General features: G+C 46.0%; 1 protein-coding gene across 4 annotated transcripts in view; it reads left to right on the forward strand.

Annotated features, from left to right (window-relative positions):
- Positions 1–23,162, forward strand: part of HLCS (holocarboxylase synthetase) — a 225,014-nt gene that overhangs the window by 15,781 nt on the left and 186,071 nt on the right. For all 4 annotated transcript variants that reach the window (XM_019420314.2, XM_053903084.1, XM_053903086.1 and 1 more), the window contains 3 exons: positions 7,677–7,839; positions 9,981–10,927; positions 16,190–16,372. In XM_019420314.2, coding sequence (XP_019275859.2) covers positions 7,788–7,839; positions 9,981–10,927; positions 16,190–16,372 — 1,182 coding nt within the window. In that variant the 5' untranslated portion in view covers positions 7,677–7,787. The remainder of the gene's footprint in view (positions 1–7,676; positions 7,840–9,980; positions 10,928–16,189; positions 16,373–23,162) is intronic.

A 23,162-nucleotide genomic window follows, 5' to 3' on the forward strand; every position in this document is an offset into this window, starting at 1 on the left:
ACCTGAGCTGAAGTTGAACTCTTAACTGAGCCCCCAGGGGCCCCTTAATATTTAAGATTTACTTGGTCCGTCCATGACTTTCTGCCTAGGGGTAATAAATACTCTCTGTTCTTTCCTTTTTATCTGGGTTCATTACAAATATTTTCCATTTGTTTCATCTATCTTTAGGGTGTCTGACAAGTTCCTAACTTGATGTACAAGTCCCATCCATGCTGTTGGTTTTTCTTGTTTTCTGTGTAGCAGAACTGAATATCCTTCAGTCGTACAAACACGCATATGCACAGATCACGAGAAGTTTCTGTGTGCTAGTTAGGAGCTTGGACTTCACCCAATGGACAGTCGTTTTTGGTGGATGCTGGATCATTCGTGGAGATCGGGAATATGGCAGGGAGGGCTGGTGGAGGGACTGCTGTAAGCAATGCAAGTTTGTGCGTTGTTTGGTCAGCTTTGCTGAAATAACACATGGCCCTAGCACCTCAATTGCTTCTAACAAATTCTGGTTTCTTGCTTATGTTACAATATAGGCTCAGCAGGTTCGCTGCTTTAAGCTGTGACTCTGCTCTGGGCTCTGCTCCATGCATCCTTCTTGTGCAGGGACCCAGACTGAAGGAGCATGTCCGTCTGGGGATGTGCCATTCGCGTGCAGATGGCAGGAGTACGAGCTGGCAGAAACTCGGTGTAGTAGATGGTTTGTATACCCAGGGTTATGTGGTGGAATGACGTTCTGGGACTTCCAAGGCCAGATCATAAGAAACTTTGCAGCTTCCGCCTGGGCTCTTGGAACTCAGCTCCCATGCTGCCAAGTGAGGAAGCTCCTGCTGGTGGGCAACCATCTTGGGGAACCATCTTGGATGGGGATCGTCTGGGCCCAGTTGAGGCACCTTAGCCGCATGGAGCAGAGTTGAACTGCCCCTGCCAAGCCCTGCCCCTATTGAGATCGAGCAAAATGAACGATTAGCTTAAGCCACTAAATTTGGGGGTTGTTTGTTGCCCAGCGATGGATAACTGGAACACCTGGGATATCTTTTAAATCTTCTGCTCTCAGCTTCCCAGGATCAGTGGGGTGGGCACGTAAAGTGGGCAGTGAGCACTTGGGGATGCTAATGCAGTATACCTTAGGGGGCCTCAGGTACTTAGGGGACACATACGGAACCCAAGAAATAGAAAAAGGGTGTGTCAACAAGGGTATTTCTGTTATTTTCTGACTCTCACCTTCTCAGAAGATTAAGGTACCTGAACCCTCCTTTTCCTTGGGTGTCTGCTCAGTCCTGGTTTTCAAGTACCACTTGGTTTCATCCCTCAGCTCATTACAGCTCCTGCTTGCTATGGAGTTGTGACGCCCCTTACACTGTCACTCGATTTTCCGGTACCCTTCTCCTAAAAGTGCCACAGGGCACTTCCTTGGAAGTAACAGAGCATGAGAATGAAGTTTGTCGTGATCCTTTCCCTCTGTGTTTCCAAACCTGAAGTCTGCAGGGTTACCCTCACGTCAGAGGTAACCCCCTTCCTTCGCTCTCCCAGCGTCACACGCTTCCCATCTCTGCGTTTCTCACACTCCTTCATCCAGTTTGTCACTAGAAATTTTAAAAACCAGGTGCGCCTGGGTGCCTCGGTTGAGCGTCTGACTTCGGCTCCGGTCATGATCTCACAGTCGTGGGTTCAAGCCCCACGTCAGGCTCTGTGCTGATTGTTCAGAGCCGGGAGCCTGCTTTGGATTCTGTGTCGCCCCCTCTCTTTCTGCCCCTCCCCTGCTGACACTCTCTCTCAAAACTAAAATAAACATTAAAAAAATTATAAAAACCTAACGTGTGATTAAGTTGATTTGGAAGAAAGGAATAAGAGCCAGGTACATTAGCAACATCAATTATCTGACTGGAGAACTGATTGTAACTTGTAGTCTGGGTTCTTCAGAGAAGCAGACCCAACAGGGAGTGTGTGTGTGTGCACCACAGTAGGTGTGGCTGTTGAGTCAGGAGGTCATCTGAGGGCAGAATTCCTTCTTCCTTGGGGGACCTCAGTCTTTTTCTCAGAAGGTCTTCAACTGATTGGGTGAGGCTCGCCCACATTATGGTGGATAAACTGCTTGACTCAAAGTCCACTGACTTAAAATGCTAATCACATCTAAAAAACACCTTCACGGTTACATCAGGATGGAAATTTGGCCACATGTCTGGGTACCATGGCCTAGCTGAGTTGACGCATAAAATTAGTCATCACTTGGTTAACTATCAACTGGCTGTTCCCACCTTTGCTGTAGAACTTCAGCCCACCGCGTGCTGCGGGTGGCCTTGGGAAGGACAGTTGGTTAGAGACCCACCCCTGAGAATTGAAGCGAGTGCCTCTTGGCCCTGGGCCTTCCTCATGGACGTGCGCTGAGTGGAGCAGGTGTACCACCGCTGCCTGCTGTCAATCAGGGTGACGACAAGTCAGGAGCTTTGCTTATGGAAGGGATTTCTGCCAGGAAATCCCTTTGTGTAGGGCTGACCAGGGCTTCCTTAGCTTTGATCTTTGGGAGTAAGCCTTTGGTTTGACTTCCCCTTTCTTTCTCGGTCCCTTTGTTTCCACCTTGAAGGGCAAAGTGGAAGTGCCCTGTTTGCTCTTAGACAAATGGCCCTGGATGCATCAGTGACAGTGTGGCTTTGCTTTGATGGAGCACACAGCGCTGCTTGAGGAGTTTGCATGGTCTGTGGCTCGTGGACCACGTTTCTACAAAAAGGAAATGCACTTAGGTGAGGAAACAGCTGGCTGAGTTGAGAAACTTGATCAGGGACCTGTGTGTATTGTTCTCTGGCCTCTTCCTGTCCTTCCCCACGCTTCGTTTATCTCCCACTTCTCCCCTTCTGGGGGCGGGGGTGGGGGGAGAATTTAATTATTGGCTCCTTTTATGCTAAATGCTTTCTTCAAGGCATCGTTCCCCAGCAGTGCCTGCTCCAGCAAGGTGCTAAATCTGCTTTTGAATGACTAAACTCTGGGCTGGGTCTCCACTGGCTGAGTGTTTTTCCTCATTCTTTGATTGCCAGCCATAGCCCTGAGAACACCGGTGCTTTTAGCCTCATTCAGGACGTTGGTTATCCTGTTTCTTTTCACGTTTCCCATTCACCCTCATCTGCAAATTCCTCTTGCCAAGGCGATAGTTTATCTTCTCATCCCCCTGAGCTGACATCCTTCCTCTATTCTCAAAGCTGGAAATCAGCTAAATATGTGTCTGAACTGTAAGCTTCTGAGCTCTGCTCTCATCTTGGATCAGAGAGGTCAGATTTGAAATGCAGAGTCCTACTGAAACGCTGGTCAGGTGAGCCCTACTCTGGCTGCACATCTGGTGGGAGGTAGAGAAGTTGGTGATCAAGTGGAAGGAAGGCCACATGTAGAGCCAGAAGGAAATTCTGAGGATTCTTTTTCCAAATATTCTAGACCCATTAGTGGGTTTCCACCTTTTTTTTTTTTTTTTAACATTCATTCTTGAGAGAGCATGAGGGGGGGAGGGGCAGAGAGAGGGAGACACACACACACACACACACACACACACACACACACACAGAATCTCAAGTAGGCTTCAGACTCTGAGCTGTCAGCACAGAGCCCGATGAGGGGCTCGAACTGAACTCACAGACCATGAGATCATGACCTGAGCCCAAGTTGGACGCTTCACCAGCTGAGTCACCCAGGCGCCCCAGTGGGTTTCCACCTTTTGACTGTGAAGGATTTGCATTCATTATTTTTCCTTCTAAGACAGTGATTCCCATCTTTTAAAATGACTTCCTGAATTAGAAACATTAGATTCAATTTGGAATCTAAGGAGAGAAATGAAATACTAAGGAATAGGATTTTGTGGGGCGGAGTTCACCCTTGGAGGGCTACAAACTCTTGTGATATCTAGAACTTTTTCACCCTCCACCCCCACTCCCCTCCATCACCCTCAAACCAGTTTTTTCCCATTTGGCGGGTATACGGTCCCCACTGAGAATACCTGTTTTGAGGACTCCATGTTTAGAATAGTATGACTGCCTCTCTATGGACCAGGTACTTTGCGTATGACTCCCGTTGATCTCTCCCAGTAACCTTCTGAGGTAGGTAGTCTTACCACTTCTGCCTTACAGACAGGAAACCCAAGCATGGTGAATTTGAGTGACTTGCTTGGGTCATTTGGGTCATATAGCTATTAGCCAGGGGAGCCAGGACTCAGTTCCAGAAGTTGGGCTCTGGAGTCCTCCCACTATCTAGACTGCCCTGGAACAGTGTGGAAATAAGTCAACTGCCTTGATTCTTTTCTTTTTTCTTTTTAAAATGGAGATACAGTTCACATACCATAAACCTCATCCTTTTAGAGTATACAGTTAGAATTCATTAGCTGTGCAGTCATCACTGCTACCTAATGCCATTTTCATTGTGCCCCAAAGAAACTACGTATCTATCAGCAGCTGCTCTCCACTCCCCCATCCCTGGCCTGGCCACCCCTAATCTACTTTCTAACTGTTTAGATTTGTCTGTTTTGGATAGTTCATACACATGGAATCGTGTAATATGTGACCTTTAGTTATCGGCTTCCTTCACTTAGCATCGTGTATTTAAGATGCAGCCATGTTGTGGCAAGTAGGTGTGTTGTGATGTAGTTGTGACATGTGACATTCATCTACATGTGACATTCATTCTTTATCATGGCTGAATAATACTCCACTGTATGGATATATGCACTTTGCTTATCCCTCCCTCTGCTGATGGACCTTTGGGTTGTTTCCACTCTTTGGTTAATTGTGATTAATGCTGCTGTGAACACCTGTATACAACTTTTGTGTGTGGACGTACATTTTCAGTTCCTTTAGTTACATACTTAGGAGTGGAATTGCTTGGTCGTTTGGTAATTCTATGTTTAACTTTTTGAAGAACTGTCAGGCCTTTTTTTTAATGTTTATTTTTTTATTAAAAAATTTTTTTAATGATTATTCTTGAGAGAGAGAGAGAGAGAGAGAGAGACAGAGTGTGAGTGGGGGAGAGGCAGAGAGAGAGAGAGGGAGACACAGAAACTGAAGCAGGCTCCGGGATCTGAGCTGTCAGCACGGAGCCCGATGCGGGGCTTGAACTCAGCGAACCGCAAGATCATGACCTGAGCTGAAGTCAGAAGCTTAACCGACTGAGCCACCCAGGCGCCCCTGATGTTTATTTATTTTTGAGAGGGGGAGTGAGAGACAGAGAGAGACAGAGTGTGAGCAAAAGAGGGAGGGAGGGGGCAGAGAGAGAGAGGGAGACACAGAATCTAAAGTAGGCTCCAGGCTCTGAACTGTCAGCACAGAGCCCTGTGTGGGACTCGAACTCCTGAGCTGTGAGATCATGACCTGAGCCGAAGTTGGATGCTTAACTGACTGAGCCACCCAGGTGCCCCAAGCCTTTTCCAAAGAGGATGCGCCATTTTATATTTCTATCAGCAATAGAAATATTGCTCAACATCTGATTGCTCAACATCCTCCGTAATACTTGTTAGTAACCATCTTTTTGATTATATCCATCCCAGTAGAGGTGAAGCGTCGCACTGCGGTTTTGATTTGTGTTTCCCTTAATGACTAATTAGGGATGTTGTGCATCTTTTCAAGTGCTTATTGCCACTTGTATCTTTTCTCTGGAGACATGTCTGTTCAGACCCTTTGTTTTCTAGTTCTTTATGTGTTTTTGTACGTTGAAGATGCAAGTCTTTTATCACGGATGTGATTTGCAAACATCTTCTTCCGTTTTGTGGATTGTCTTTCTATTTCCTTGAAGCTGTTCTCTGAAGCATAAAGATTTTGATGAAGTCCAGTTTATCTGGTTTTTCTTTTGTTGCTTGTACTTCTGGTGTCCTATCTGAGAAACCATTGCCTGATCCAAGGTCATGACGATTTACGCCTGTTTTCTTCTAAGAATTTTGTAGTTGTAGCTCTTACATTGAGGACTTGATCCAGTTTGAGTTGATTTTTGTACCTGGTGTAAATAGCGTTAGGTAGGGGTCCATTTTCATTCTTTTGCATATAGATACCCAGTTGTACTGGCACTGTCTTTGAAAAGTTGGTGGTTTCTCCGTTGCCTTTCTGGGCAACCTTGTCCAAAATCAGTTGTCTGTAGATATGTGTGTTTATTTCTGTGCTCTCAGTTCTGTTCCATTGATCTATATGCCAGACCTATGATGCCAATTGGACCTTGACTTTTGAATCCCACGTTTCCTGGGTGAGCAGGTACCGTCACGGTTTGACTTGTGGCAATTCCCCTTACTTCCAGGGTTGGGATTTGCCCCAGCCTTGGGCCTGACAATACTTCATTATCTAGTTTGTTTCTTCAGTGCTGTTAAGATGATGTTCTATTGATGTTATCCAGCGTGTTTTCACTGTTTTCAGCAAGAGTCACTTCTAAAAACCTAACCTATCAATATAAAAAAATGGAATTCAAAATCATTTATCTCTGTTTAGGAAATTTGGGGCAGTGTATCGCTGAGACAATTTATTTTGGGAAGCAGAGAAATGATTCATGGCATCTTAACAAAAGACCACTCTGTTGCTTTTAAAACCAGCTTCATTAATAGCTAATAATAGTGGCTTTCACTAATTGAACACTTTTTCTGTCCCAGGCTTTCTGCTGGGGGCATTACATATGTTCTTTAATCTCATTAACACAACAAACCTAAAAGATGACTGGAATGAGGAAGCTGGGACTCACGGGGTTCTGAGATTTGCCTGAGGACACACAGCCAAGATGAGCCCAGTCTGACCCAGACCCAGGTCCTTGACTCCAGAGCCAGGCTCCTGTCCCTTGGGGCTCCCCTTCTTGTCCTAGTTTCACATTCTTCTTTTACAAAAACTGGAGCACATCAAGGACGGAGTTTTGAACCGGCACAGGCGGGAGCTCTCTGGAGTTTTCCAGTTTTAGGAATCGCTGGGAAGCCCCTTTAGAACTTCTGATTCCTGGGCTGCAGCTGCAGAGTCCGGCACGCCAGACGGAGCCCGGAGCCCGGAGCCCAGACGGGAGGTGTTCACAGGCCCCTGGGGAGTTCCGGTGCAGTTGGTCTTAGACCACACTTAGAGCAAAGCTGGTCTACAGGTTACATTATAAATCACTGGATATTGTGGACCTGTTGCTTTCTCCTATTTCCTGTTATTGAAGGCAAATTGATGTGTTTCCATGTCTGGAGAATGGCCCTTTCCCCTTTCAGCTCCTTGAAAAGTGGTTGGGACCTCAATCGCTTTTTTTAATTAATTAATTAATTAAATTTTTTTTACGTTTATTTATTTTTGAGACAGAGAGAGACAGAGCATGAACGGGGGAGGGGCAGAGAGAGAGGGAGACACAGAATCTGAAACAGGCTCCAGGCTCTGAGCGGTCAGCACAGAGCCCGACGCGGGGCTCGATCTCACGGACCGCAAGATCATGACCTGAGCTGAAGTCGGACGCTCAACCGACTGAGCCACCTAGGCACCCCCTCAATTGTTTTTAAAAGAGAGGATTGTATTTAGTACTTTGGAAGCCTTGTTGTCCGGTGGAAACAAGAATGTTCGAGCCACTTTGATGTTAATAAAATGCGATATCCAGTAACTCATTATGTTTGACTGTAATTTAGTGGTGGGAGTGGAAGGGAAAAGTAAAGTATCAGGTTATTTTAGAGAAGAACAATCTCACCCTCTCTTTGTCTTCCTCCTCCTTCACCCGTGTATTCTCAGATCGTGAAGTGGTCCGACTGTTGTTTGCCATTAGCTTGCAGACCTGGGGATCCTTACCAATTAATCGCTGAAGCAAGTGTGGACAACTTCAGCAAGCTGGGGGTGGCGTTCATGGAAGATAGACTCCAGATGGCTGATGGACTGGTACCCCAAAAGATCGTTTGTAAGTGACTTTAGAAATGTTACCATCAGGGGTGCCTGGCTAGCTCAGTTTTAAGAGTGTGATACTCTTGGTCTCTGGGTCATGAGTTCAAGCCTCAGGTTGGGCATAGAGATTACTTAAATAAACAAAAACTTAAAAAAAATGTTTCCATCATAGCCATTGGTTATTAGCTTAAGGACTGTTGAGCACTCTTGTTCGGTGTGGCTTAAGGTCGATGCTTATCTTTAATGCATTAAATGGGTTGGATATAATTATAATAGTATGAGGTTCATACACATGTCAGGTTTTTTGGAGGTGTCTTTAATTTTTTAAAATTTATTTTACTTAATTGTTTTTTAAATGTTTATTTATTTTGAGAGAGAAAGCACGTGAGCGAGCATGCAAGCTAGCACACCGGGGAGGGGCAGAGAGAGTGGGAGAGAGAGAGAATCCCAAGCAGGCTCCATACTGTCCGTGCAGAGCCCGACGCAGGGCTTGATCCCATGAACCTCAAGATCATGACCCAAGCCGAAATTGAGAGTCACGCTCAACTGACTGAGCCACCTGCCACCCCCATTCTAAATTTTTAAACCAGGATTTCCCATAATTGCACTGTCCATGAGATGCTGTGCAAATGTAGAAGCCATATAATATTTGTTTCACACAATCTAAAAAATATAACTAGTTTCTAGACTGTAGTTCGACTGAATGGAAACCATAGCCAGTGTTACTATAAAGATATAAATCTAGGAGTTTTTGACTTAAAAAATATATATATTACAATATATATTACAATATTACAATGTCTTTTTTTAGGAAACATGCAAAATGTTTTTCCTTAATTAGGCTTAAAAATTGGGTTTCTATGTCCGTGAAAGCCTTCATTTGTATCCTGAGCAAATGTGCATTACTAGCTCCAGAAATCTGTGTAAATTACTTAATTTTCCCATTTGGCATGTGCATGTGCCTGATACCATGTCAGATGTGTAACAAGTGCTCAATAAATGCTTAAAAATTCTTTTTAATATGTCTATTAATGTTTATTAATTTCTGAGAGAGAGAGAGAAGGAGGGGGAGGGGCAGAGACAGAGGGAGACACAGAATCCAAAGCGTGTTTCAGGCTCCGAGCTGTCGATACAGAGCCCCATGCGGGACTTGAACCCACGAGCTGTGAGATCATGGCCTGAGCTGAAGTTAGATGTTTAACTGACTGAGTCACCCAAGCACCGTTTTTTTTTTTTTGTTTTCTTTTTTTATGTTTAGTTTTGAGAGAGACAGCATGAAGTGCAGGGAGAGGGGAGGACAGAGGATCCGAAGTGGGCTCTTAGCTGACAGCAGCAAGCCCGACGCGGGCTTGAACTTACGAACTGCAGAGATCATGACCTGAGCTGAAGTTGGGCTCTTAACCGATTGAGTCACCCAGGAGGCCCATCAATAAATGTTTTTTTTTTTTTTAATTTTTTTTAATGTTTGTTTATTTTTGACACAAGGACAGAGCGTGAGCAGGGGAGGGGCAGAGAGAGAGGGAGACACAGAATCAGAAGCAGGCTCCAGGCTCTGAGCTGTCAGGACAGAGCCCGACGTGGGGCTCGAACCCACGAACCTTGAGATCATGACCTGAGCCAAAGTTGGACGCTCAACTGACTGAGCCACCCAGGCGCCCCAATAAATGTTTTTTGAATCAGAGATTGTAAACTTCTATTTCAGTCCTGAGATAAGATCCTGCAAAGACTCTTCTCCCTCATGGATCCTATGAAGTGTCCCAAGAGCACCTGCTGCCTGGGGTGTGCTTGGACCCACTAGATATAGACCTATTTTTGTTTCTCAGTTTCATTCTCTTACAGGAGATGGATGCCCAAGAAATTGAATCTGTAAGGAAGTAGGCCTGATGACCTCTCTGATTCACATGGGACAGGTGTTGTGGAAACGCGGGGTTTCACTGGGAGGGGGTCATCAGGCGCGGCCCCCCCCCCCCCCAGCAGCAGGAGCAGTGACTTGGATCCAGAGGATGCCACAGAGTTGTGGTGGGGACATAGGTGGGACTGGCAGGGGGCTGCCCTGAAGCGAGAGTCACAGAGTGCGGAGAGCACCGTGCGGTCTTGAACTGAGCTCTGTGACAAACCAGAAGCGTTGATGGGCTGTCTGTTCTGTTTGTATTTTAGCAGTGCAGTTGCAGGACTCCACTCTGAAGGCACTTAAGGATCAGGCCTCAAACAAGCAAGCCCAGATCCTACAGCAGAATCCTGAACCTTCCGTTGAGAGTAAGCCCGAGCCAGACGTTATGGAGGACGTTGGTGGAGATGACCTCAAGGTCCTTGGTGCACAACCCACAGAAGGGAAAGATGGTCCCTCTGGCCGCGAGCCTGCTGGGGAGGGTGACGTAGGAGTGGGCTCCATCGAGCACCGTCACCTCCATCTGTCTAGTTGCCATGAGTGTTTGGAGCTTGAGAATAGCACCATTGAATCTGTCAAGTTTGCATCTGCGGAGAAAATTCCAGATCTCCCGTATGATCACAATGGCACTTTGGAGGATGTTGCTGATGACATCTGCCTGGAGAGAGAAGGGAGGAGAGTCAACATCACGGGGAGGGCGCCCAATATCCTCTTCTACATGGGTTCTGCCTCCCAGGAATCCCTGGGCAGGTTCCAGGAGGTCCGGTCCGTTCTGGCTGACTGTGTGGACACCGAGAGCTATACACTGTACCGCCTGTCAAGGGAAAGTGCTCTCAGAGACCCGTGGTCGGACAACTGTCTGTTGTTGGTCATTGCCACCAGGGAGGCGATTCCTGAAGACCTTTCCCAGAAATTCGTGGCCTACCTTTCTCAGGGGGGGAAAGTGTTGGGCCTGTGTTCGCCCTTCACGCTTGCTGGCTTTCAGGTGACAAGCAAGAGTGTGCTGCGGGAGACAGTCCAGAACTTGGTTTTCTCCAAGGCTGACCAGACCCACGTGAAGCTCAGTGTCCTGAGCAGTGGCTATGTTTATGAGGAGGGCCCTGGGGGACAGCTCAGCCTGGGCAAGCTCCAGGGTCACCTGGAGAATGAGGACAAGGACAGGCTGATAGTGCAAGTGCCTTTTGGACCACGTGGAGGAGAAGCTGTTCTTTGCCAGGTATGGAGGCCGGCATCCATGGGATGACCTTTGGGGATCTCGGACTGAGAGCATGCTCTCGAAGGTCGCACACTGAAAGGCTCAGGAGTCTGTGTTCGTGGGGTGCTTTTTGATCCTCGCCTGGGAGTTTTTGCTGATGGGGAGTAGGTTTAGATGAGGGCTTTCCTGTCATTTGAATATCCCATTTCACCAAAATACTCGTGATGGAGGGACATAGCAGCAGGTGTCATGGCCCATTAGACTCCTGGTTAACGGAGGATTAGTCAGAAAATTTGTTCCTGTTTTGATCTGTACTGGTATTACTCCTTCCAAATTATGTTAGTTTACTCTTTTGTCTCAAAGCACAATATAATCGAACCTTTAGTTAATGTAGGGAGTTGAGTGCCTTGGGCTGGTGATTTTAAGTGTTAGTAACCATCACATTACAACATTGTAGGTGATGCCAGGGACTACATGAATGAATGCTCACCAACTTCTGGGGTAGTGAGTGTTGAAAACACTTCAAATCCTCAATTCTTTTATGATTCTGTCACTCTTAAAATCTAAGTGCCGAGAAAAGCTGCAAAGAGAATATTGAAGCAATTTAGTTTTGTGGCAAATTAATACAACCTACCCTCAAATAATATGGCTTTAAACTGTGTGGGTTCACTTGTGTGGATATTTTTGGTTAAATACAGTACAGTACTATAAATGTATTTTCTGTTTCTTATGATTTTCTCTCTTTCTCTCTCTCTCTCTGTCTTTTTTTTTTTTTGGTGAGAGAGAGGGAGAGAGAGAGCTCACTTGAGTGTATGTGAGTGGGGAAGGGGCAGAGAGAGAGAATCTTGAGCAGACTCTAAGCCCAGTGCAGAGCCCGATGTGGGGCTCAATCCCATGACTCTGACCTGAGATCATGAGCTAAGCCAAAATCAAGAGTCAGACGCTCAACTGACTGAGCCACCCAGATGCCCCATGTTCCTTATGACTTTCTTAATAGTTTCCTTTTCTTTAGCTTACTTTATTGTAAGAATAGAGTATATAATACATGTAATATACAAAATACATGTTACTTGACTATTTTATTGGTAAGGCTTCTGGTCAACACTAGGCTATAGGTTAAGTTTTTGGAGAGTAAAAAGTTATATGAGCATTTTCAGCTGCGTGGTAAGATTGGCACCCAAGCCCCCATGTTGGTGAAGGGTCAGCTGTATGTAGGTAAGGAGACAGCGGGAAGGAAGGACTTGCTGTTTCCCTTCCCAAACCTTCCCTTTGGCTCATCTGCTGTTTTTTTTTTTTTTCCCACCTTCTTTTTCCTTTTAGTTTTTTGTTTGTTTAAGCAGATGGAAGCAGGAGAGACTATTTCAAAATCCCTGATCATTTACTGCAAACTTTTTAATGCTTCAGGGCAGAAGTTTTTGATAGAGTTAGATGAACACTTGTTCTTAAGGATTTTTTTTTTTTCTTTTTTTGAATGTTTACTTACTTTTGAGAGAGAGAGAGACAGAGACAGAGTATGAGTGGGGAAGGAGCAGAGAGAGAGGGAGACACATAATCCGATGCAGGCTCCAGGCTCTGAGCTGTCAGCACAGAGCCTGATGTGGGGGGCTCAAACTCACAAACTGTGAGATCATGACCTGAGCTGAAGTGGGATGCTTGCCTGACCGAGCCACCTTTAAGGTGCCCCTTTAAGGATTTGTTACCTTAAATGAGAAAACTGAGTGAGTGTAGGTATTTTTCCCAGAATAGTTCCCAGGATGAGTATAACAGATTTTGTTTTATTACAGGGATGTTTTTATTGAATTAGATAATCATTTCCTTTTTTCGTTGTTTATTTTCATTTCATATGTCGTCCTAGGAGCTAAGTCTTTTGAGGTTTTCTGACCAAATATTCTTCATGGAGATATAAATTTGTCTCTTTACTATTCCAAAGCCCACTCATTTGTTCTTAAGCTAATGCTTGGGCAGAGATGCCTGCAGTGAAGAAATCTGGACATCAGGGTAGGTGAATGTGTGCAAGCCAAGCAGGTTTCATGGAGACTGCAAAGCACATGAATTAGTTTGGAGGCCTAATAAATGTTCCTCTTATCTTTTTCTCTGCAAAGATGGTAACTATAGCAACTGTGCATTCTCAGAAAATCCACTTAAAAACCTGACTTCCTAGAGCCGTATTTCAGTTTTGAATGGTGACTTTTACCACCCCTGTGCACAGACTTGTACTAGAAAATTGATTCGGCACCGTTGCGATGCATTTCTGGGAGTTACATGGCAACTCTGTTGGCTGCACCATTTAAATTGACCCCGTTACTGTCATAAAATTTGAAACTGCACGCATCGCTCTAGAAAAAAAGGCAATACGATGCAGCTTCAAAAATCAGATTCAGAGGATTAGAATGTCATTTTTGATTTTAAATGACTTCCAGTCTCTGTGTGACAGGCTCACCGCTTTCTCCTTGGGCCTGTGTCACTACGGTACCTCGCCACCGAGATCAGCCAATAAATGTTACCACAGACTGGCCAGTTTCCTCTTTCCTTGGTCAATTTCACAGTCTTCATCTCTAATAAATGGAGTAATGATGTAACCCAGTAAGAGGGCGCAAAGCACTTCAAGGGCAAACCACAGCCACACAGTAGGTGGTGGTCTCATGGCCTAGGAGCTGCGTGGGGATGCCTTTACCCTTCATCGTAATAATAAATGGAGTAATGATGTCACCCAGTAAGAGGGCTCGTAATAAAGAAAAAGGAAATTTTCGTGTGCTTGCTATAATGATCAGGTTTGCAGGGGAAATTTAAGGCTGTGGGTTCATGCTGACATTTGATTATCAAATGGACCAGGACCTTGGCATGGAGTTGCTCAAGTAAATGTCTCTCAAATGGATTTAAAAATATTTTATTTCCTTCTGTGGCTTAGCACATGGCAGCAGTGGCATGGCGTTTACAGTGGGGTTTCTCAACCATGGCATTGTTGACATTGGGGCTGATCCTACCTCGTTGTGGAGTCAGTCATTCGTGCATTGTAGGGTGTTAGCAGTATTTCCCAACAGATTCCTGTAGCAGCCCCCACCCCCAACCCCGCCCCGGTCCTCAATTTGTGACTGGAGATGCTTTAGTTCTGGCTTTTGGTCTGGTCAGAAAGCCTTAATTTTAGAAGAAGCCAGGTAATAAAAATGGACCCATCAGTATGGTAACAGTATTCCAGCCAGAGGATGTAACATTTGTCAGATGCCGTAGAGAACCAGGAGTGCAAATCCAGAAGCACATGCTTTCCTGAGCCCCAAATCTGTCATAGAAGCGCTGACTCTTGAAGTCCACAAAAGCACTCCTTGCACAATGTCTGTGTCACCTCCTGGAACCCTGGAGGCCTGCCTGTGGGGCGAGCCCTCGTTGTCTTCCTCAGCGAGTTCAGCACACCTCACGTGTGTGCTTGGATCTTGTGTGTATCACTCAGGTTGGGGTGTGCGTGTGCCATTCGTCACTCTCACGCCTTTCTCCTGGGCCCACTTTGCTCATTTTATTTCTGCACCTGTAAGGGGTAAGCTCCAGGAGAGCCGCGTGCTCACATGAGTTGAACGTGACCCACAGCTCTGCTCATTGCCCCAGCACTGGCTTTGTCCACTGGAGAGGAGAGGCCACATGTAAGGAGAGAACCCAGGGGAGAAGTAGACTCGGCAGGCTTTGGATACTTTGAAGGATTTTACTTTTCTCCCTCCTCTTCTCTCCAGGGCTCTTTGGAGGACAGACTCACCCCTGCTTCAGTGGCCAGCTCACCCGCTGTAGTGGCAGGACAGTCTCTACAAACCTTTTCAGACTGACATTGACTTTGAACAGTTGGACCATTTTGGACAGTATTTTTGACTTGGTGAAGGCTTGGGTGGGAATTGAGGGATTTTATATCGTCTGAAGGCTGGCACTTTGCTTTTTATTTTCATAATGCTCCTATAATATCAGGTCAGGAGCTCTGCGTACAACAGAAACCCACAGCGGACCCCTGTCAAAAGCAAAATGAAGCAAACATGCTTAGGTTGCTCAATGTTGTGGCACCCTCCAAGGCTCTAAGGGCCACTTAAAATCTGATCTCAAGAGGGCCAGAAGTTCGAGTCTGTTCCTTTATACCAAGGCACATGCCACTGCTAAGAAGGTTCTAGCTGAAGGGAGCTAGAAGATCTAGCATGTTCCTTCAGACCATGTTGATAGATGGGACTGGTTTGATTTTAAGTGGACAACAAAGCCTGAACTAGACAGATGAAGTCCTGAATCTTTTTTTTTTTTTTTTTTTTTTAACGTTTATTTATTTTTGAGACAGAGAGAGACAGAGCATGAACGGGGGAGGGTCAGAGAGAGAGGGAGACACAGAATCTGAAACAGGCTCCGGGCTCCGAGCTGTCAGCACAGAGCCCGATGCGGGGCTCGAACTCATGGACCGCGAGATCGTGACCTGAGCCGAAGTCGGCTGCTTAACCGACTGAGCCACCCAGGTGCCCCGTGAATCTTAAATTTAATCAGAGGGTGGTGGGTTGGGCCTTTCCGGGGTCCCTCAAACCCCACTCCTATGTGAAGGCCTGCAGACACTCTTACAATGGTGAATAAGGCTATATTCCTCCCTGGTATTGTTCCCCAATGGTTGTGACTAACAGGTAGAGTGAGAGTTTCAACATGACCATCACGCCTCCCTGAGTTCAGTAGGGACTTCACTTGGGTTCTCAGCCTGATGGGATTTCTTTCTTTTTTTCTTTTTAATGTTTCTTTATTTTTTGAGAGAGAGAGAGAGAGAGAGAGTGAGCTCGCCTGCACACGCCAGGGGGAGGGGCAGAAAGAAAGGGAGACAGAGAATCCAAAGCAGGCTCTACACTGTCAGCACAGAGCCAGATCCGGGGCTTGAACCCACGAACCACGAAATCACCACCTGAGCCGAAGTTGGAAGCTCCACCGACTGAACCACCCAGGCGCCCCAGAACTATTGTATTTCTAAGCATTTCGGTCGAGTGATCAAGTTAAGCGATTTGCCCAGGTTCCACTGCCTGGTTAGTGATAAATGTCTGGACCTGGACAGAGTCTGATCACTGTCCAGGCTCGTTTCCAGCATCCCTTTTCTGCCTGACAGCCACCGTGTCAGTTGGCTCCTTTGCATCTTTTTATTGCTTGTCATTACTCTCCAAATGTTCAACATTTACATGCTGTTGATAATTAGGATTCCTGTTTTAAGTTTTCAGAAGAGCCGGCGAGGATATTGTTTCTATTGAGGTCGGTAAGTGCCCCGATTTACCAAGTGGTATCTTTTTCCCTCAGGCGCACTTAGAACTACCTCCCAGCTCTTCAGTGGTGCAAGCCCAGGCAGATTTCAATCTGCTCAAATCAAGCAATACGAGAAGATACGAAGTCCTTAGGGAGATCCTGACGACGCTCGGCCTGAACTGTGACCTAAAACGAGCTCCTGCCTTAACGCCTCTGTACTTACTGCCTGCTGCCGAGGTGAGTGTGTGCGCTCAGCCCAGAAGGGGGCGCCTTGGATGCCTTTCTTCCAGACGGTGACCCTTTTCCTCAGGGGTTCCGTTGCGGTGGGTTTGTGGTGTTGATTTCTGTTTTTATTTTGACTTCAGAGGAGTTGGGAGCTGCCTTAAAGATATCCAAGTATAGCTGATATTTTTGGTGTTTGTAAGGGAGGGAGGGAGAGTAGGGAGTTTAGAAGGTATTAAATCTTAAAGGTCACATCCTATCCATTTTATGGTTAAAAAAAAAAGGGTCACTCTTTCATGTGTCAAGAGTGTATTTGGAAGCCACACTTTATTCATTTGGGATTAAAAACCTCTGTTTTGATTTGGGCCTTTCTCAGTGAATATTTGGATGGGAAAACCCCAAGTTTTGTTTCATTTGTGCTGATGCCTGCCATCTTGTGGCGGAAGGGCTCTGGATTTCAGTTTAGATCTAGTTGTGTCTAAAAGGAAAATGCCCATGGAGCTGGGAATGTATTCAGGAATTTTCCCGGTCTTGTGTCTGCACTTGATGCCTGTGGTTGTTACCTGGTTTGGGCAGGTTGCCAGGTTCCCTAGGGGTGTCTCCTGCTAACCCCTTTGCTTTGTTTTGTCAAGCTGTCAATTTCTTGTTAATTGTGGCAAATGATTTTGCGGGTCTTTTTCTCAGCTCCCCTAAATGGGGAAATTTGTGAGTTTAGTGATGTAACCGTGCAGTTTTAGCAAATATCTGATAGTCCAGGTGACTCTAAACACCAAACTTACCTGCTTTCCCTTGTCCCCCATCTCTCTGTCCCACTCACCCCCCACTGCTGTGTGTGTGTGCACGTGCGCATGCACATGCTCTCTCTCTCTCTTTCTCTCTCTCTCTCTCTCTCTCTCAAAAACAAATAAACATTAAAAAAATAAAAAAGAGAAGGAACTCCCTTTTAGGTTGTACTCTGTCCCTTGGCAAACTTAGCTTTCAGAGGAGAACAGAGCTGCAGGCTATCTGGGTGGGATTTGCTCACTTGTAGAAGACTGGTATAAACTCTGAGGGATCTAGTATTAAGATACCTTATAGGATTGGGGCGCCTGGGTGGCACAGTCAATTGACTGGCTGACTTCGGCTCAGGTCATGATCTCGTGGTTCATGGCTTTGAGCCCCGTGTCAGGCTCTGTGCTGACAGCTCAGAGCCTGGAGCCTGCTTCAGATTCCGTGTCTCCCTCTCTCTCTCTGCCCTTCCTCCACTTGTGCTCACTCTCTCTCTCTCAAAAATAAATAAATAAACTTAAAAAAAAGTCCAGTGATTAATAGTATTATTATTAGATTGTTGAGAGTTTTGATAAATTACATGCGTATAATGTGCCCAAAAGTGCCTGATGCCCAGTCTAAAAATAGACTATAGGTAATAATTTTAAATTTTAAAAATGAATAATATTGCAATGGATGATGTTTTTTTTCATTTAAGAGACATTCTTTTATTGCATTTTCATTATGGCTTTCAGCCAGTTTGCACTCTTTTTATTTTATTTTTTTTATTAAAAAAAATTTTTTTTTTTAACGTTTATTTATTTTTGAGACAGAGAGAGAGCATGAATGGGGGGAGGGTCAGAGAGAGGGAGACACAGAATCGGAAGCAGGCTCCAGGCTCCAAGCTGTCAGCACAGAGCCCGACGCGGGGCTCGAACTCGTGAACCACGAGATCATGACCTGAGCCGAAGTCGGATGCTTAACCGACCGAGCCACCCAGGCGCCCCAGTTTGCACTCTTTTTAATGGGTGCTCTTAGGAATTAATGATATGACTTTGGTTTTGTGCCTTCAACTTGGGAATTCAAAACTCCATGTCATTTGTCTCTGAGTGCTCAGTTAATAGAAGGAAAAGCATCAGCTCTGTCTTGTGACTTTTATCAAAATAAAGTGGGTCCTCCGAGCTTCAGCTCCTTTAGATGACCCACGTGTGGTCCCTCCTGCTTTGGGGGGATGGGGCAGAGCCTCGTGGATAAGGGTTACTGGTCCCAGGGGAGATGTGACTGTCACTCTCCTAAATCTTCTCTGTCCCCCCTTTCCTGATCGTGGAGGGCTGAGACTGGAAATGTGAGGAAGTACCTGCTTATTCTGAGGTCATGGAGCCAGAGAGACCAGGCCTGCCCGTGGCAGTGGTCTTTGACCTTTCTCAGGAATTCTGACTGCACTGGCCTTGGGACTCGCCCCTCTGGACTCTTTGACTCTCGCCCCTCTGGACTCCTCAGTGAAGAGGCAAACGTGTTCCCAAGGTTTGGGTTCTAGGCATTTCCTGTGTCTTTAGGATGGGTATGACCCGAAATACCTAAGCAGAGGCTTTGTGTTGCGTGTCTGCTTATATTAACATACCCAGTAGATGCTTTATATTTTTGTCCTTTTGGTTTTTTAAACCGCCTGCGGGTGTGGGGGAGACATTTTCCCCCTACTGATGGGTAACCCTCATTCACAAATCTTGGGAATGAATGAAATGTTTGAACAAAATGAAAACATGTACTTGTTCTACATACAGATTCACAAATACCCTATACAGGCACCAAACCGACCAAGTTCCTTATTACATAGTAACTTTGGGGAAGAGCAATTTTCAGAAATGTTCTCTTCTCATTTTGGGTCATCCAGTTGGTCTGCTAATCCTGTGCATTACATTTTCTCCCGACTGCCTTTCTCTGAGTTCCTTTTTACTTTGGGAGCCCAAGGAGCTGAGGGAGTGGGCATATGAGTATTGTGTATATCCACATTTCTTAGTTTTAGTACTCTTCTGGAAGACTTTGAATCTGCTGCTAAAAGAAATACAAGAATTCAGGATGTTAGAGTATGTTTTCCTGGGATACAAAATCTTTAAGGGATTATCATGCAAATGAATATGAAAGCAGAAGGATATTCACCGACTTTGATGGTCTTTCTGGAGGCAGGTGCTCATTTCCTCTGGCCATCCTCTTAATGTCTAGGTGGAGACATTTAGGAACATCTGGTCATTGTGCCGGTGATGGCTCAGCACTTTTAGCTTTTACAGATAGTTGGGAATGACAGATTGGCAACAGAGCTGGGTCGTACTTTCTATTTGATTTTCTTTCCCGCAGCCTTCTTACTAGATCTCATTGATCCCCATGTAATGAAGGTGCGTGAGAGGATGTTGGTATCCTGGCATCTGTAATACACGGCCCATCCTTAGATTCATCACCTGCCTTGCAGATTCGATGCCTGTGCCGGCCTCTGCTTCCTGCTCCCTGTAAAATACTCTGTGCTGTTGAGAATCAACCACCTCTCACCGCACGGTGTCGCTGCTGAGCTAGGCTGCCTGGTGGAAGACTCCCTGGAATCTGTTCAGAGATTTTTTTTTTCTCTCTGCATCAGCTTCACATACTGTAGTAGTTTTCCATTATATTGGTGGCACTTTCTTCTGGATGTGTAGGAATTATTTCAGTGCCACAGTTAATAATATCCATCTTCCATTAAACATTTGCTGGATGCTAGGTCCTATTACAGGATGGAATATGAAAGAAGAAAATAAACACACTAGTTATCTGAATAGTTTTACTGCGTACCAGCTGTGTTTACACAGTTTGGTGCCTAGGCCCTTGCTCTTCATAGCAAATGGTACAGAAGATTTATGAGGCACCTATGAGCTTCCACATTACTATGATACAAATGGAAAAGAATAGCATGGTGATCCAGGTAGGGGAAAAAAAAAAAAACCACTCACCCAGAGTATATTCGACTCTTGGTGTTTGCTAGGGATGTGTTCTGAACCTTCACCGACACCCACACACCACAGCAGCATGTGATTTCCCCTCTAAAATCCAGTCATGTATGGCCTCAGAAGCGTCACGATGCATGACACCTTGAGGAAGCAGGGCTCCGCTGAGGTGCATTCTCTGGGTGAGCGGGGCTTCCCATTTAATTGAAACTCCCAGGGGCAGGATTGAAATTCAGCCCTCGGCAAGATTATGCTCTGTCAAAGCAGACAAAACACATGAACACATGTACACCACACACACACACGTCTACAGAAAAAAGACTGAAAGGAAATACAGTATGTATAGGGTGTATTTCTAGATGGTGGGCTTAATTAGGGCTGATTATACTAAACTTTTGTGTTTTTTACATTTTCTGTAATGTACCTGTATTATTTTTATTATGAACAAACCTGGTTACTAAAAATACATACAAATTACTGTTACTAGACTTCGAAGACAGCCCATAAATGGTCACCACTTGAGTGTTAATGCTCAAAACATGAGAAAAGCCATTAACCAGGGACAGGTTCAGTACCAAAATGGAAACATGATTATGCACTACCATAAGTAATCACTGGTGCCAGTACATATTGTCTATTCCTGTGCTTAAATAGCTCCTCTTTCAAACTATAGAAGATGCTTTTTGTGCATTGTCCTAAGGCTGCCATACCTAAGTCCAGGTAGATGAGGGGATGGGTTAAATAGATGATGGGGCTTAAGTGATGAGCACCGGGTGTTGTTGTATGTGAAGTGTTGAATCACTAAATTGTATACCTGAAACTAGCATCACAGTGAATGTTAACTAACTGGAATTAAAAAAAAAATTTTTTTTTTAATGTTTATTTATTTTTGAGAGAGAGACAGAGCACGAACAGGGCAGGGGCAGAGAGAGAGGGAGGCACAGAATCCGAAGCAGGCTCCAGGCTCCGAGCTGTCAGCACAGAGCCTGACGCGGGGCTCGAACTCACCAACTGAGATCATGACCTGAGTCGAAGTCTGACGCTCGACCGACTGAGCCACCTAGGCGCCTCTTAACTAACTGGAATTTAAATAAGAACTTAAAAAAAAAAAAGTAAGGACTGTTGTGTAGATACGGATAACTTATTTAATATTTGACATCAATATTATTTTTTTAAAAAATGTTTGTGTTTTTGAGAGAGGGAGAGAGAATGCAAGCGGGGGAGGGGGAGAGAGCAAGGGGGAAAGAGGATCTGAAGTGGGTTGAGCACTGACAGCAGAGAGCCCGATGTGGGGCCCAAACTCATGAACCATGAGGTCGTGACCTGAGCTGAAGTCGGACACTCAACCCCTGAGCCACCCAGGCGCCCCTATATTAATTACCTTAGAAGCGCTAGCTTTGTTAGTAATGACTTGACTCCGGTGAAAGGCTAGTTCCTGCTACACTGCTGGTTTAGCTGTGGCTCCCATGTTCCTGTGTGGGCACCATGGGCATCAGCAATCCGTTCATGCCTGTGGGTGGAAGGTACTACTGGGGGGCCTGTAGAAGTGCATAATTTGAGCGCCCTTGTCCCCGCGTGGATGTTTCTTGACAGAACCCCTCGAACTGTTCCTCAAAGAGGACCACACATGTGCTGACATCTACACAGTGAGTCCTTTCAAACAGATAACCTCCTTCCTGGAGGCGTGTGTTGAGTGAGAGAGTCAGAAGCTACGCGGTTGACCCTAGATTACTGGGTGGCTGCCGCACAGACCTCCCGCCACTGGTGCTGGTGGGAAGTTAGCAGGAATACACCTTTCCGTGGGGGAATCCATATGCGTTTGTGAGCGACCCCGATTGGATAGAAAACCACAGCTCTTTCCCTTGCACGACCTGAAGTCCCATGGAAAAACTCGCCTTTTTGTTTCTGTTTCTCTGGGCTCTGTTTCCATTTTTCTCTCCACCAGGGGAGGGCGTGGGGTAGAGCCCGAGGCTCCGAGCAGCAGCTGGTTGATGGGGACGAGCCGGGATGGGACTTCCGAGCCGGGATGGGACCTCTGTGCAGAGTGGGCTGCCAGTGGATCCCTTTGGATCCCCCAGCCGGCCAGGGGAAGGGGAGGAGGGTGGACTGTGCACAGCTCACCCGGCACGCTCCCCTGCCCTGGGACATCTCTGTTTGAGGCCTGGGGCTGGCATTCTCTTGGGCGTTCCTCATGGAACTTGGGCGTTCCTCATGGCTGATGGCACCGAGGTGTCCTGCAGGATGTTGGGGGTCCTGGCACGTGGAGGGGTCTGTGGTTCCTTTGCCTTGGGGTCGCAATGTCACCGTAACAAGAAGTGACAACCAGAGTTGTGAAAGCAGCTGGGCAGAAATCGTCCTGTTGTGTCTACGTGTGTGATTTGGGTAGTGTGTGGGTGTTGTGGGATGGGTCCTGCATGCTTTAAAACAAAAACTAGTGTCACATTTCATTTTGATTCAACCCCAAATCATTTGCTGTGGAATGCCTCCTCCCCCACCCAAAAGGCAGGTGGGAGTACTTTGCGTATCTGTCAACGTATTAATATCTTCTAACACAGTCCCTTCCACCCTGGGGAGTTGTTCCTCTTCTGATGTTGGTTGCTTTAGGGAGAAACTGAGACGAAATCATGCTACATGGTTCCTCCCTCCTCCTCTCACCAACCTCTGCACTTAGCAAACATCTGAGTGCCTACTGGGCGTGAGACGTTGCTGTGGAAGTTTCCGGCCGACAGAGACATTCCCATTTTGTGGCATGCGGCATAAGTAACTAGGTGCCTCCCCAGGCCTCACCTGGGTCTCACAGCGGCCCTGACAGGTTGGAAGGGCAGGGTGGGGGTCCTTCCCCCTTCGGAAGAGCAAGCCAGGTTGTGGAGCAGTGAAGCATCTGTTGGATTTTTCGGAGTTAATTAGAATTCTCCAATTAAAAAAAAACAAAACCAAAAACCTTTGCTTTCCGTGTTTTAGCGTAGGCATTGCGTCCTCGCTCCTTCTGCCTTTCATCTTTGCTCTGAATCTCCAATAAGTGCGGTGAGATGGAAACTCCCCGTGTTACTTTAAAACACAGCTTAGAAAATAATTTTTAGGGGTCCAAA

This window comes from Panthera pardus, unplaced genomic scaffold, assembly GCF_024362965.1.
Source record: "Panthera pardus isolate Hobbes unplaced genomic scaffold, ASM2436296v1 HiC_scaffold_16, whole genome shotgun sequence".
Classification (NCBI taxonomy): Eukaryota; Metazoa; Chordata; class Mammalia; order Carnivora; family Felidae; genus Panthera; species Panthera pardus.